The sequence below is a fragment of the Oncorhynchus clarkii genome, chromosome 17, assembly GCF_045791955.1.
Source record: "Oncorhynchus clarkii lewisi isolate Uvic-CL-2024 chromosome 17, UVic_Ocla_1.0, whole genome shotgun sequence".
Classification (NCBI taxonomy): Eukaryota; Metazoa; Chordata; class Actinopteri; order Salmoniformes; family Salmonidae; genus Oncorhynchus; species Oncorhynchus clarkii.
In genome coordinates this window covers 29,018,272-29,034,482 of record NC_092163.1, presented here as the reverse complement: position 1 = coordinate 29,034,482, position 16,211 = coordinate 29,018,272, and the positions used below count along the sequence as shown (strand labels likewise).

Below are 16,211 nucleotides of genomic sequence, written 5' to 3'. Positions count from 1 at the left end.
AACCTAACCTATGACCATCACCTGAGCAGTACTGCGCTGGACTGGAAGCGTTCTGGAAAGGACAATGTCAAAATAAAATATCCAAATCCAGCACAGTACAGTTAGAAGCAGTACAGTTTGGGTCAGCACAATAGTGTGAAAAGTGTTTAGATTCTCTACCCGTCTTTCTGCCTATGAAAGATTGTAGTAATTGAAGGATTGCCTATAAAGGATTGTTGTAATGTTAAGATTTGTAAGGGATTAAGACATGCATAGATTGTAGTGCCAGATTTGGTTCACAAAGATGTAACTAATTGTGCATGAATGCTATCCTTCATATCAGATTGGCTCAAAGCTTTAATTAATTTTCATGTTTTTATCATAAATGTATTGTTCATTCCCATAAAACCCCTAAATAGGAAAGCATTTAAGAATTTAAGTTTTGGATCCTTATCAATAGGTTTCAAATGATTGTACGACTGAGCCTCAATAATCTCAGGGTGATTGCACCAACACACAGGGCTGTGTTCAATAGGTACCAAACAGAATAAAACGGACTGAAACAGGCAGGGACAATGTGGACATTTTTTACTAGTGTGAGTCTGTATTAACGCTGAGTATCCTTGACGTCACTTCTATGGGTATAATATAAAGCTGTCTTCCAAATGGTTTCACGTGAAATTGTCTGGGAGCTTTACAACTTACAGTTTTATTGACATGGACACAGGAAGAAAATAGAATCTGTAAAAAACAACAAAAAAGAAGACAAACAAAGAAAACCCTTTAAAAAAAAAATGTGACATTTGTTTTGGAGACACCTGATGACCTGGAGTAAGCATCACTTGAGAATACTGGAGAGATATAGAGAGGAGGAAATAGGAAGAGCGAGAGAGAGAGAGAGAGAGATAGATAAACAAATAGATAAACAAAGAGATAGAGGGACAGACAGAGCGAAACACACACACACACACACACACACACACACACACACACACACACACACACAGAGGCTGAGTCCTAAAATGGCACCGTATTACCTACTAGTGTACCAGAGCCCTAGTATACTACTTTTGACGAGGGTCTATAGGGCTCTGGTCAAGAGTAGTGCACTGTATAAGGAATAGGGTGCCATTTGGCTTACACAAGAGAGAGGAACAATAGACAGATGGCACCTATGCCACGTTGGCAGTGCTCTGCAAAAAGAGGAGGTGGAGAGGACAGATGCTGTGGCGCTATGGCTGCATCTAGATTCTCCAAACAGATTTCAACAATGGGGGAGACTTCCTCTAGTCTAGCCAATGCTTGACAGGTAGTGCACACTTTGGGAGAAGTGTGAAGGAATCCGGACAGAGCCTTTGAGAAGAAGGGTACTAGGACAGAGAGGGAGGGTCAAAACAATGGTCATGCCCCATCTCACTATCCTCCGTCCTCCCTTAGGGTTCTCCAGGGTGAAGTTTCCCCTAGCTACAGATTTAGGACGAGCTTCCTCTCCCCCAATCCTAACCTTAACTATTAGTGGAGAAAATGCTACTGTCTTGGGATCAGTTATTACCAACGCTTCCCACTTCCCCCAAAAGCTCCAGGTTAGAAGCCCCTCATAACCAAAGATCTAGGATCAGCTCATCCTCTCTCCCCAATCCTAAACCATCCTTAACCATTGTCCATTACAGGGAGGAAATAATGCAAAACTGTCCCTTGATCAGTGTTTAAAGTGAGCAGGGGTGGGCAAGTCCACCCATGTGGTCCCGTGGTGGGACCGATGTCCCTGAGACCTATAGGTTCTCCCCAGGCTGGTACTGGGGCTCGGTGGAGGTAAAGTAATCTTCCAGGAAGCCCTGGAGGTACTCGAAGGTGGGCCTCTCCTCGGCATCCTTCCTCCAGCAGATGAGCATGAGCTCGTGCATTGAGCTCGGGCACTCGCCGGGACAGGGCATCCGGTATCCGCGCTCCACCTGCTCCAGCACCTCCCGGTTCACCATGCCTGAAGGGAGGGGAGACCGCATTTGTCTATCAAGATTTTCTGAATTGTTTTAAAGAGCCATTTGTACAACTTTTCTAGGGCATATTCTGAATCTGCCACGAGCCCCAAAAAATATCTAATTATAGCTAAAAACAATATATTTTAATGCAAACCCTTCCTTTGTGAATACTATAATAAGCACACGGAACATACAAACCCTGCCCTTTCCGTTCACTTCTCAGTGCAATTGTATGTAAAGGCTAATCTTGTGCTATTGTTTAGTCAAAGTCTATGGAACCCTGAAGAAGGCATTGTGTGTCGAAATATTGGTGTTTTATACCTATAGAGTGTGGGACTACCTTTAGAAATGTTTCATAAAGGAAATTAAATGGTACCTGGATATGGTACTCTGCCTTTGGTGGCGAGTTCAGTGAGCAGGACCCCAAATGACCAAACATCTGACTTGATGGTGAAGCGGCCGTAGAGGGCAGCCTCTGGCGCCGTCCACTTAATGGGGAACTTGGCTCCTGGGGAAACAAAAATTTGAATTGATGACTCATGGTCTTTTATCAATGTACCTTTGACTACAGTAGCAGTACTACAAAAATATCTGTGCTTTTAACTCAAAGAAATCAATAAAAAGTACTTTTTCCTAAAACAAGGTTTAAGCCTTGGTTGTGATATACATTTTTCCTTTCACTGCATGTTATTTAGCCCCTTCATTACAACCACTGAAGTCACAGAGTGAGTCATCAAGAGACCAGTTGGAATGAATACCAGGTTAAACAGGGCCCTCCAAAACCAGGTTTAGTATTTTAATGTTTTAGGCAAGTCAATTAATAACACGTTCTTATTTACAATGACGGCCTACCAAGAGGAGAAGGTCTCCTGTGGGGACAGTCCCCTGTGGGGACAACATGGCCACAACATGACAGCAGCACAACATGACAGCAGCACAAACATGGTACAAACACTGCTAGGCACAGACAATAGCATGAAGTGCAAAAATCTAGACAACAATAGATCACTCGAAGCAGCCACAAGTGTCAGTTAGATGGAGATAAAAACTGTGCAGTTTGAGTGTTTTTTGCAGCTCGTTCCAGTCACTAGCTGCAGCAAACTGAAAAGAGGAGGAACCCAGGGAGGTTCTGTTTTACAATGACAGCCTACACCGGCCAAACCCTAACAAGGACGACACTGGGCCAATTGTGCACCGCCCTATCGGACTCCCGATCACGGCCGGTTGTGATACAGCCTGGGATCAGGGTTAGTTTGGCAGCCAGGGTGAAAGACAAGCGATTACAATAGATAAAGGAAACAGCCTAGATTTAACCTTAGCCTGCAGCTTGTGTTTTGGAGGTGTTCAGACAAGGTTAAGGGCAGAGAAAGCTTGCTGGACACTAACAAAGCTTTTTTGTAGAGCATTTAACACAAAATCCGGGATTGGGCCAGCGGAGTATAAGACTGTATCATCTGCATATAAATGGATGAGAGAGCTTCTTACTGCCTGAGTTATGTTGTTGATGTAAATTGCGAAGAGCGTGGGGCTTAGAATCGAGTCTTAGGGTACTCCCTTGCTGACAGGTAGTGGCTGAGACAGCAGATGTTCTGACTTTACACATTGGACTCTGAGATAGATGTAACTCTCACGCCCGCAGAGCTACAACAGGCTCTGGGATGGAGAGAGTAGGAGTCCAAGAAGATGGAGAGTCAACAGGACGGGAAGAGGAACAGGAGGGAGAGAGTTGAGAGACATCGCAGCCAGCAGAGGAAGGAGGAAGCAGCCCCCAGTCTATCCAAACCATCACCATTGTCACCGAAGATAGTGGCAGCATTTTTGCTTTTTCTGCAGAGCCTTTTTCTAGAATACCTCTCTCTTTTTGGGGCATTTTTTTTTTTTAGCTTTAATTGCTGTTTGTAGCCGTTTGGATAGGAGCCTCTGCTTTTAACCCACAGGGAAATGACCATATCATTTGTATTTTCCTTTAGGAGGATCAGGATTGGGTTTCCTCAAGGTTGGGAGCTAGGATATCCATAGGATAAGTAGACTCTCTGTAAAGGGCCACTGACCGAAATAGCCCGGAGAGTTTCCTCCCTTTGTTACCGGTGTGGGTCCATGCTTGGGGTGTGTATGAGAAATGTCTTAGGACGTTAGTCTAAGGCATGACACGATGACTATACCTTGTTCGTCTCGTGGGACACTAGGTCCCATTACAGTGCATAACTCCAGGTCCACTGGTGAAGGGTTTGTGACGCGCACCCGTGGGTGTAAAACTAAGGTATTTATTAAAATGATAAGTTGTTGAGAGGAGAAAGCATACTCACCACTCCACTCCATTTCCCCTGGTCTTATAGCCTTAGGAGAGCCTGACAAACTACGGGTCGCCCTACCTCAGAGCTGGACGCCCCACTGAGTGGTTTTTAATAAAACTCCAGCTGTGACTGGTATCAGCGGGTTGCTGGGATCGGAACTGGGCTGGAAGGGCAACAGCCGTAGGTATTAGGCCTGAATCAGGGGTAACCTAGGCTATATCAAGGGAGAGGCGTGAGTCAGGCAAGACAACATGCAGAGTTTCATTGTTTCAAGTTCTTTCTCGACAATGCAACAATAATAAAAGATCAGAATACGAACTAAGTAAATGGCTCAGTAGAATAGAATAAACATGTTAGTATAATACAGGGAGGCACAATTTATAGTACAATATTTACACATTTATCAGAGAAAGGGGGGATTGGCGGGTGTTTTAAATTGAGCAGTATGAGTAATAGTAAATAAGAGTCTGGTAGCAGCAATTGTGATGTGTGTGTAACTTGAATGTATTTGTGTTTGTGTGTGCATGTTATATGTGTGTGGCAAGTAAGTCCAGGTGGTCATTCCAGTTCAAGTGTTCAGTAGTGTTGGAGCCAGTTCATTTGTCCGTTTTCATTTCATTTTTAATTTATCAAAATATTTGTTTATTTGATGATATCGCTCATTTAGAATATCATATTTCATTTCTATATACAGGTATGGTGTATGCATTATTTGGTTATGTGGTCTCTTATTATAGTCCTATGATTTGAATTAGAAATAGGTAAACTACGCCCTCTAGCCTCAATTAGTTGGTGCTACAGGTGGGCCCGCCCAGATGGCCACATACTGGTATAAGAGACGTTGGAGAAACCGGGTTGGCATACATTTTTTTTTATCTTGATCTTTTTCCATTTACCTGGGATATTGGAACCTTTGTTTGCCATTGGTCCACATGACAGTATCTGCTGTATCAAAAAAGTCAGATGCATCCACCTCAACATCAAGGGCATCCAGTGCTAGAATTAAAGCACAGGCTGAGCACGCCACTTTGAAAGCTAAAACTGCAGTTTAAAAAAAAAAACATGGCCTTTACATGGAAGAAACACAACAAGGCAAAAAAGGAATTGGTGGAAATGGAAGCTGAGCTGGCTGCAGCTGGCTGCAGCTCAGCTCGATTGTGGAGATTGTTGATTGTGGCTCAGGAGATGATTGTGGACTACAGGAAAAGGGGCTGTAGTGGAGCAGGTTGAGAGCTTCAAGTTCCTTGGTGTCCACATCAACAACAAACTAGAACTTGCCTCTGTCTATTGTGGAAAACAAGAGTTTTCGGCACTTTCTGTCAGTGGTTGACAGTAAGTACAGCCCAGTGTATCACAGAACATTGCCATCAAAAGTAGAGAACCTCGCTACAGAGAGACGTTCAAAACCGAAAACTCAGTTGAGCAACACAGACCATGTTTCAGTCACAGTGGACATTTGGTCCGACCGAACGATGAGGGGGTTCCTTGGTGGCACTGTGTACTGTATGGAGAAAGATGGAGAGAGGATACGGCTCAAGTCCAATCTCTTGGCCTGTGTCCGCTTCAAAGGCCCACACACGGCCAAAAGAATCTGTGAGCAATTTGAGGCCATATGTGGTGAGTACAGCATTAAAGATAAATTGGACTATATCATTAGTGACAATGCTGCCAACATGAGAAAAGCATTCACTGTGTGCTTCCCCATTTAACAAGAAGATGAAGTACATGACCAAGATCACCTTGATGACCCAGAGCTCTGGAATGACCTAACCCTGGAAGACCAGCAAACAGTGGATGCTGCTATTGCAAAAAAACAGCGCTTGGGGTGTTTTGCCCACACTCTCCAGCTGGTGGTGGGAGATGGCTTGAAAGAAACAAAAGTGATGACTCCTTCTCTTTCAAAGTTATCAAAAATCAGCTCACTGCTACATACAAGCACAACATTCAAAGAGGTGTTTGAGGCTTAATTTGGGGAAAGAGGCATCCCTGCTGCTGTGAAAAAGGCTGGCCACAAGGAGTTGTTGTTCACAGTACGGGAGTGGAATAAGTTGAAGGAGTTGGTGGACATCCTGAAGCCATTTGGAGAAGCAACAGGTATGACACAGTGGGAGAAGATAGTCACAAGCAGTTCTGTTGTTCCCTCGGTCCTGTCCCTGAATCACCACCTGGAGCAGCGGATGCCTCAAGTCCATTTCCTGAGCGGCCTGGTCAGAAGTCTCCAGGCATCCCTGAACAAAAGATTTCTTGGAATCTTCATCGATGTGAAAATGGCCAGGACACAAGACAGAATCACTGCCCCCTTTTCAGATCCAGTCTACCTCAATGCAGCTGCCTTGGATCCGGCTTTTTCTCCGATGTGGGTGGAGCACCATGTGCTGGTCAAGGAGGAGGTCAAGGAGGAGGTGGCAAAAAGAGTTAAAGGTAAATATTGAGTTTAATGTAACTTTTTCTCATAATTTAATCCAATTGACTGCAACAATAATACTTTTTCAGTTTAATCCATTGCATCATCAATACTCTAATACCGGCCTTTTTGTTTCTGCTATGCTTTTACATGTTTTGCCAGAACTGATTCTGCAAGGTGCTACAGGGACTGAGCAAGCTGTGCCTCTTGTTGATGAGGAAGAGTGAGAGGACCATAGTCTTGGACAAGAAGAAGGGCTGTTTGCAGCATACTGTAAGGAGGCAGAAGAAAGCTGTTGGGACCACTCCAGCACTACAGCTAAGTCACTACCTTGACATATGCGAAGGACAGAATGCCCTCTTGTTTTGGGCAATGAACAGGAAGGCTCTTCCTTCACTGTCCCGAGTGGCCATCAGGGTCTTGGCAGTGCCTGCCTCCAGTGTTCCGGTGGAGCGTGTCTTCAGCCATGGTGGCATCATACCGCGGCCTCATCGTGCACAAATGACTGACAGACTTTCATTGAATTTGGTCTTTTGCAAATGCAATGCATTATAGGGCCCTGAGATAAAGAGGAACAAAATGAAACTGTTTATGCATTATACACACACGTAGTCTCTATGTTCAGGTTTTATCTCCCATCTTTGGAATTTGTTTTTTCTTCTCAGACAATCAGGCCAGTGTTCAAATTGTAGGCCTACTTGAAGTTCAGTGTCAGTTGTTTTGATGTACCTTTTAATAAATGATTGTATGGCAGGATTGTTTTAGGTGTCTAGAGTATATCTGGAGAGAGAGAGATAGAGAGCACTACAATCTTTTGATTTTGTTTTTTTCTCATGGCTACCCATGTATTTCCATGGAAATATAAAGTTTATTTGGAAAGTAATAAATATATATTTTTAAAAGCCTTCATGATTTACATAAATTGTATATACTATTACTCTTGTTAAATATGAAATGGTATTACATTTGGTGAAGAGCACATTATGACTTGAGACTTGAATTCCTTGGTCCCACCTCTGCCGACAAGCACAGCAGCCACAGCAGCAGCCACTAACACTCATAGATGGTGCTAATGTCCAAGCAACTCAAAGAGCAGGTTCAAACCAGGCTAATGCTACTAGCACACATGCATATTATTAATATTAGCTCTCTGAGTACATCCAAGGGCCAGCCGTACTGCCCTGTTCTGAACCAAGTCCTTTTTTGTGGCACTTGACCATACGACTGAACAGTAGTCCAGGTGTGACAAAACTAGGGCCTGTAGGACCTGCTTTGCTGACAGTGCTGTCAAGAAGGTAGAGCAGTGGCTTATAATGGACATACTTCTCCCCATCTTAGCTACTGTTGTATCAATATGTTTTAACTATGACAGTTTATAATACAGGGTAACTCCAAGCAGTTTAGTCACCTGAACTTGCTCAATTTCCACATTATTTATTACAAGATTTAGTGAATGATTTGTCCCAAATACAATGCGTTTAGTTTTAGAAATATTTAGGACTAACTTATTCCTCGCCACCCACGTTAAAATAACTGCAGCTCAATGTTAAGTGTTGCAGTCATTTCAGAAGTAAGGCCTACCAGGGGTGAAAAATGTTTGGGATACCGAGTTGGCATACATTTGAACCACATATGTTTTACCTTGATCTTTTTAGTTTACCTGGAATATTAGAACCTTTGTTTACCTTGCACTTATCATTATGGATTCTACAAATACATTTTTTAAGTTTTATTCATGAAGTCATCGGTTTCATTTGAATTCTAGGGTTTCTAATTGGATTTTGGATGTGTGTCTCAATCTTGCAACTGCTTTTCCCACGGCTATTCAAAATCCGCTACCATCAGTCTGACAGCTTGTAGATAAACTCTCTGAGACTGTTGGTATAAGATCTCATTCTCCGATACCGTCTGCCTAAAAGTAAGGAAGTGAACAGCTCGTGGCTGGTGTGTGTGGAGTCCTTGATGATGCTGCAGGACTTCCTCAGGCACTGTTTCAAGTAGATGTCCTGGATGGGTGGGAACACTTCTACACTGGGCCGTCTTCACCACCTGCTGGAGGACCTTGTATTCGTGGACGGAGCAATTTCCGTACCAGGCCGTGATGCAACCGGTCAGGACACTCTCGATGGTGCAGCGGTAGTATTAGGAGAGTACCCGGGGGTGGCATGACACACTTTTACAGCTGCCTTAGGAAGTAGAAGCACCGTTGTGCCCTCTTGATAAGAGTGGTGGTGTTGTTGGTCCATGTCAAGTTCTTGGTGATGTGGAAGCAGAGGAACTTAAAACTGTAGTCTCTACTCCAGTCTCGTTGATGTCGATGTCTTTGCTTCCTGAAGTCAACAATCAACTCCTTTGTTTTGCTGACGTTGAGGGAGAGGTTGTCCTGGCATCACAATGTCAGTTCACGTACCTAGAGATATTGGACCCGGACCAGAGCCTTACTCTGTCTGGCAGTGTAAACATTATCCTCTAAGAGGAGGGGAAATTGGCCACTTTATACTTAGAGACCAGTTGGAAGGAAAACCAGGTTAAACACAGGTCCTCCAAAACCAGGTTTAGAACACACAACTACAGATTTGACCTGGACTGAAGCCTTACCCTGTCTGGCAGTGTACTCGTTGTCCTCTATGAGGCGGGCCAGGCCGAAGTCGGCCACTTTACACACCAGGTTGTCTCCTACGAGGATGTTGGCAGCCCTGAGGTCTCTGTGGACGTAGTTCATCCTCTCTACGTATGCCATCCCTGCTGCAATCTGGAAGAGTAGAGGGGAAATGAGATGAAATGAGAGAGAGAGTTAGAGGATGAGAATGGATAGAGGGAAAAGGATAAAAAGTGAGAGGAAGAATAGATACAGCAGAAAGAGGGACAATCGGGGGATAAGGAGGGGAACAAAGGAAGATGGCAAAATAACTTAAATTGACTTAAATAATATAATTACATAAAAGGTATAATCAACATTGCAGTGAATGTCCCACCTGAGATGCCATATCCACTAGCTGGGGTAGACGTAGCAGCTTGCCCGTGTCACCTTTTAGGAAGTCCAAAAGGCTACCTGTGGAAGCGACAGTGTTATCAGCTTAATGAGAGAGAGAAGGTAGGAGGGAGGGAACACAAGAACATGATGTGTGTGAGCATGCACATGCCAGCTTGAACCATAGTCCACTGTAGTCAGTGATGATGAAGTGTTTGTGTTTGTGTGTCTCATGTACTAAGTAAGTGATGATTATGATTACGTGGCACCCTATTCCCTACATAGTGCAATACCTACGTGATAATGTGTGTGTTTGTAACAATAGTGGTAGCCACATCTGTTCTACAACCCATCCCCGGAAGCAACGTTATTTTTGGAAACGATGGACAGCCATACGGATAATAATGATGATGTGTGTGGTCTACAGTTACCTTGGGTCATGTACTCAGTGACGATGTAGATGGGTTCCTCAGACACCACAGCGTAGAGCTGCACCAGTTTCTCGTGTCTCAGCTTCTTCATGACCTGCGCCTCCTGGAGGAAGGCCTCTGGGGACATGGTGCCTGTCTTCAGGGTCTTGATGGCCACCCGCGTTGTACCGTTCCACTTCCCTGTGGAAACACAAAAGCTATAGGTCAGAGACCATAGCCAACGTAGCTAAAGGAGTACATTATTTCTCTTGGCGACCCAGACAACCAGTGGGACAGGCGCACGTTTCTGCCACAAGCAACCACACAGTTCTTATATGAAGTTATAGGTGAAATACATAAAATTGGAATGAAAAGTAGAGCCTGACAGATATGCTATTTTTGGATCCAACACCGATTGTTTTTAGACTTCAAATATTCACAATAACCGATATATCTGTCGATATTTTTATTATTATAGTTGGATTTGTTTTTTTTGTGTTTTTTTTTTGTTTGTTTTTTACAAATCTGTATGATTGTGCTTAAAACAGCCCTTCAAAAAGGTACTCAGAAAGCAGATTTTTGTTATTTGAGGAAAGAGCATTAATGTAAGAGCACAGGAAATACACTATTTTTTGATGGAAAAACTGTGTTACTCTTGTGAAAGGAGGATAAACTGCACTGATTCCAGCAAAAAAAATTGTATCTGAAGACTGAGCTGCCTCATGATAGCCAGCTGGAAAACAACGACATTGGACACATTTTCAATGTATTGGTATTTAGCCATGTTTTCATCGATTGTAGGGCTGTACCCACTGAATTCTGGTAGTTGTCACTTAAAAGGAAAAACATCAATCATAACATTTGCCGCTGGCACAGCGCTGCCTCTCGCCCCAAGTGTTGCTTCAGTGAATGATCCTTGCTATCCGGGTTCCTTGGGACGTCACTACCCCATTGAAGTAGAAATAAAAAAGGGTTACAGTAAGGGTTAAGGTTTGGGTTAGGTAAGGTAAGGGTTATTGTTAAGGTTTGGGTTAGGTAAGGTAAGGGTTATTGTTAAGGTTTGGGTTAGGTAAGGTAAGGGTTATTGTTAAGGTTTGGGTTAGGTAAGGTAAGGGTTATTGTTAAGGTTTGGGTTAGGTAAGGTAAGGGTTATTGTTAGGGTATGGGTTAGGTAAGGTAAGGGTTATTGTTAAGGTTTGGGTTAGGTAAGGTAAGGGTTATTGTTAAGGTTTGGGTTAGGTAAGGTAAGGGTTATTGTTAAGGTTTGGGTTAGGTAAGGTAAGGGTTATTGTTAGGGTATGGGTTAGGTAAGGTAAGGGTTATTGTTAAGGTTTGGGTTAGGTAAGGTAAGGGTTATTGTTAAGGTTTGGGTTAGGTAAGGTAAGGGTTATTGTTAGGGTATGGGTTAGGTAAGGTAAGGGTTATTGCTAGGGTATGGGTTAGGTAAGGGTTATTGTTAAGGTTTGGGTTAGGTAAGGTAAGGGTTATTGTTAAGGTTTGGGTTAGATAAGGTAAGGGTTATTGTTAGGGTATGGGTTAGGTAAGGTAAGGGTTATTGTTAAGGTTTGGGTTAGGTAAGGTAAGGGTTATTGTTAAGGTTTGGGTTAGGTAAGGTAAGGGTTATTGTTAGGGTATGGGTTAGGTAAGGTAAGGGTTATTGTTAAGGTTTGGGTTAGGTAAGGTAAGGGTTATTGTTAAGGTTTGGGTTAGGTAAGGTAAGGGTTATTGTTAAGGTTTGGGTTAGGTAAGGTAAGGGTTATTGTTAAGGTTTGGGTTAGGTAAGGTAAGGGTTATTGTTAGGGTATGGGTTAGGTAAGGTAAGGGTTATTGTTAAGGTTTGGGTTAGGTAAGGTAAGGGTTATTGTTAAGGTTTGGGTTAGGTAAGGTAAGGGTTATTGTTAAGGTTTGGGTTAGGTAAGGTAAGGGTTATTGTTAAGGTCTGGGTTAGGTAAGGTAAGAGTTATTGTTAAGGTTTGGGTTAGGTAAGGTAAGGGTTATTGTTAAGGTTTGGGTTAGGTAAGGTAAGGGTTATTGTTAAGGTTTGGGTTAGTTAAGGTAAGGGTTATTGTTAAGGTTTGGGTTAGGTAAGGTAAGGGTTATTGTTAGGGTATGGGTTAGGTAAGGTAAGGGTTATTGTTAAGGTTTGGGTTAGGTAAGGTAAGGGTTATTGTTAGGGTATGGGTTAGGTAAGGTAAGGGTTATTGTTAAGGTTTGGGTTAGGTAAGGTAAGGGTTATTGTTAAGGTTTGGGTTAGGTAAGGTAAGGGTTATTGTTAAGGTTTGGGTTAGGTAAGGTAAGGGTTATTGTTAAGGTTTGGGTTAGGTAAGGTAAGGGTTATTGTTAAGGTTTGGGTTAGGTAAGGTAAGGGTTATTGTTAAGGTTTGGGTTAGGTAAGGTAAGGGTTATTGTTAAGGTTTGGGTTAGGTAAGTTAAGGGTTATTGTTAAGGTTTGGGTTAGGTAAGGTAAGGGTTATTGTTAAGGTTTGGGTTAGGTAAGGTAAGGGTTATTGTTAAGGTTTGGGTTAGGTAAGGTAAGGGTTATTGTTAGGGTATGGGTTAGGTAAGGTAAGGGTTATTGTTAAGGTTTGGGTTAGGTAAGGTAAGGGTTATTGTTAAGGTTTGGGTTAGGTAAGGTAAGGGTTATTGTTAAGGTTTGGGTTAGGTAAGGTAAGGGTTATTGTTAAGGTTTGGGTTAGGTAAGGTAAGGGTTTTTGTTAGGGTATGGGTTAGGTAAGGTAAGGGTTATTGTTAAGGTTTGGGTTAGGTAAGGTAAGGGTTATTGTTAAGGTTTGGGTTAGGTAAGGTAAGGGTTATTGTTAAGGTTTGGGTTAGGTAAGGTAAGGGTTATTGTTAAGGTTTGGGTTAGGTAAGGTAAGGGTTATTGTTAGGGTATGGGTTAGGTAAGGTAAGGGTTATTGTTAAGGTTTGGGTTAGGTAAGGTAAGGGTTATTGTTAAGGTTTGGGTTAGGTAAGGTAAGGGTTATTGTTAAGGTTTGGGTTAGGTAAGGTAAGGGTTATTGTTAAGGTTTGGGTTAGGTAAGGTAAGGGTTATTGTTAAGGTTTGGGTTAGGTAAGGTAAGGGTTATTGTTAAGGTTTGGGTTAGGTAAGGTAAGGGTTATTGTTAGGGTATGGGTTAGGTAAGGTAAGGGTTATTGTTAAGGTTTGGGTTAGGTAAGGTAAGGGTTATTGTTAAGGTTTGGGTTAGGTAAGGTAAGGGTTATTGTTAGGGTATGGGTTAGGTAAGGTAAGGGTTATTGTTAAGGTTTGGGTTAGGTAAGGTAAGGGTTATTGTTAAGGTTTGGGTTAGGTAAGGTAAGGGTTATTGTTAAGGTTTGGGTTAGGTAAGGTAAGGGTTATTGTTAGGGTATGGGTTAGGTAAGGTAAGGGTTATTGTTAAGGTTTGGGTTAGGTAAGGTAAGGGTTATTGTTAAGGTTTGGGTTAGGTAAGGTAAGGGTTATTGTTAAGGTTTGGGTTAGGTAAGGTAAGGGTTTTTGTTAGGGTATGGGTTAGGTAAGGTAAGGGTTATTGTTAAGGTTTGGGTTAGGTAAGGTAAGGGTTATTGTTAAGGTTTGGGTTAGGTAAGGTAAGGGTTATTGTTAAGGTTTGGGTTAGGTAAGGTAAGGGTTATTGTTAAGGTTTGGGTTAGGTAAGGTAAGGGTTATTGTTAAGGTTTGGGTTAGGTAAGGTAAGGGTTATTGTTAAGGTTTGGGTTAGGTAAGGTAAGGGTTTTTGTTAGGGTATGGGTTAGGTAAGGTAAGGGTTATTGTTAAGGTTTGGGTTAGGTAAGGTAAGGGTTATTGTTAAGGTTTGGGTTAGGTAAGGTAAGGGTTATTGTTAAGGTTTGGGTTAGGTAAGGTAAGGGTTATTGTTAAGGTTTGGGTTAGGTAAGGTAAGGGTTATTGTTAGGGTATGGGTTAGGTAAGGTAAGGGTTATTGTTAAGGTTTGGGTTAGGTAAGGTAAGGGTTATTGTTAAGGTTTGGGTTAGGTAAGGTAAGGGTTATTGTTAAGGTTTGGGTTAGGTAAGGTAAGGGTTATTGTTAAGGTTTGGGTTAGGTAAGGTAAGGGTTATTGTTAAGGTTTGGGTTAGGTAAGGTAAGGGTTATTGTTAAGGTTTGGGTTAGGTAAGGTAAGGGTTATTGTTAGGGTATGGGTTAGGTAAGGTAAGGGTTATTGTTAAGGTTTGGGTTAGGTAAGGTAAGGGTTATTGTTAAGGTTTGGGTTAGGTAAGGTAAGGGTTATTGTTAGGGTATGGGTTAGGTAAGGTAAGGGTTATTGTTAAGGTTTGGGTTAGGTAAGGTAAGGGTTATTGTTAAGGTTTGGGTTAGGTAAGGTAAGGGTTATTGTTAAGGTTTGGGTTAGGTAAGGTAAGGGTTATTGTTAAGGTTTGGGTTAGGTAAGGTAAGGGTTTTTGTTAGGGTATGGGTTAGGTAAGGTAAGGGTTATTGTTAAGGTTTGGGTTAGGTAAGGTAAGGGTTATTGTTAAGGTTTGGGTTAGGTAAGGTAAGGGTTATTGTTAAGGTTTGGGTTAGGTAAGGTAAGGGTTATTGTTAAGGTTTGGGTTAGGTAAGGTAAGGGTTATTGTTAGGGTATGGGTTAGGTAAGGTAAGGGTTATTGTTAAGGTTTGGGTTAGGTAAGGTAAGGGTTATTGTTAAGGTTTGGGTTAGGTAAGGTAAGGGTTATTGTTAAGGTTTGGGTTAGGTAAGGTAAGGGTTATTGTTAAGGTTTGGGTTAGGTAAGGTAAGGGTTATTGTTAAGGTTTGGGTTAGGTAAGGTAAGGGTTATTGTTAAGGTTTGGGTTAGGTAAGGTAAGGGTTATTGTTAGGGTATGGGTTAGGTAAGGTAAGGGTTATTGTTAAGGTTTGGGTTAGGTAAGGTAAGGGTTATTGTTAAGGTTTGGGTTAGGTAAGGTAAGGGTTATTGTTAGGGTATGGGTTAGGTAAGGTAAGGGTTATTGTTAAGGTTTGGGTTAGGTAAGGTAAGGGTTATTGTTAAGGTTTGGGTTAGGTAAGGTAAGGGTTATTGTTAAGGTTTGGGTTAGGTAAGGTAAGGGTTATTGTTAGGGTATGGGTTAGGTAAGGTAAGGGTTATTGTTAAGGTTTGGGTTAGGTAAGGTAAGGGTTATTGTTAAGGTTTGGGTTAGGTAAGGTAAGGGTTATTGTTAGGGTATGGGTTAGGGTTTAGCGAAGGGACATCCCAAGGATCCAGGATAGCACTAACCCTCAGTGAACGGAGTCAAGTACTCTCACACAGCTAGTTAGCTGGCTCGATGGGGATGGCAAAATGTGAATTTGGACCAGTCCCTGACAAGAAACAACCCAAACATCAAAACGTAGCTACAGAGCGGCACTTTGTAACCTGCTATGTTTTTAATGTCTCTGAAAACTGAATGACGGAGCTTAAGTAATACACTTCGCAAAGAGGAAATATTACACACCAGATTTCACAGGCTTCACTAAAGGGCTGTAACTCTGTACCACAGAGTTGAACATTCTTAGCACGGCACTTGCTTTACATTTGGGCATAGCATTCATAGTTGTCACGACACCCAACACGATACCATGACACTCCATGTAACAGTATATGGCCAGTGTGCATTTTTGGGCAATTTATTGAGCTGGCAAGCTTCTACCCACTCAGAACTTACTGTAAAAGCAGTAACAGTAAAAGCCCATTTATGTGGTCCGGAGGCTCCGTATGGAGGTTGGGCAGCAATTGCGGAGCCTCTGGCGGCCAAATCAAGCTCTGTACCTCATTGCCATGAGCCTGCCAAATTTTGTAACAATGCGAAGGGCTCCATATAGCTCCACATTGACATGAATGGTTGATGGTAAGTGGGGGCAGTATGTCCTGTACAAACACAAACTCACTTCCTTGACAACTTCCTTAATGTCAATGCGGAGCTACACGGAGCCCTCCGCATTGTTACAAAGACAAGCCGGAGGTTCCGCAATTGTGTCACCACATCCATCCTAGGCCTTCGGACCACATTGCCGGATCAAGCATAAATCGACTTTTAAACAGTATCCAGCATTGCTGTAGCGTGCTGTCATGACTTTGGCCTCTTTGGGTATAGCAAGCCCCATCCCCCTCTCCCTGCCTCCCCCTTGCCTCCTTCAACTAGGTTGCTGTGGTCAGAGAGGTCGTGAATTCCTGAGAAGACCCTGCCACAT

The 16,211-nt window shown here is 42.6% G+C and overlaps 1 protein-coding gene across 2 annotated transcripts in view; it reads right to left on the bottom strand.

Annotated features, from left to right (window-relative positions):
• Positions 1–552: 552 nt before the first annotated feature.
• Positions 553–16,211, bottom strand: part of LOC139370676 (proto-oncogene tyrosine-protein kinase Src-like) — a 37,735-nt gene continuing 22,076 nt past the window's right edge. For both annotated transcript variants that reach the window (XM_071110296.1, XM_071110297.1), the window contains 5 exons: positions 10,059–10,238; positions 9,632–9,708; positions 9,255–9,408; positions 2,335–2,466; positions 553–1,960 (listed from right to left, as the gene is read on the bottom strand). In XM_071110296.1, the coding sequence (XP_070966397.1) occupies positions 1,752–1,960; positions 2,335–2,466; positions 9,255–9,408; positions 9,632–9,708; positions 10,059–10,238 (752 nt within the window). In that variant the 3' untranslated portion in view covers positions 553–1,751. The remainder of the gene's footprint in view (positions 1,961–2,334; positions 2,467–9,254; positions 9,409–9,631; positions 9,709–10,058; positions 10,239–16,211) is intronic.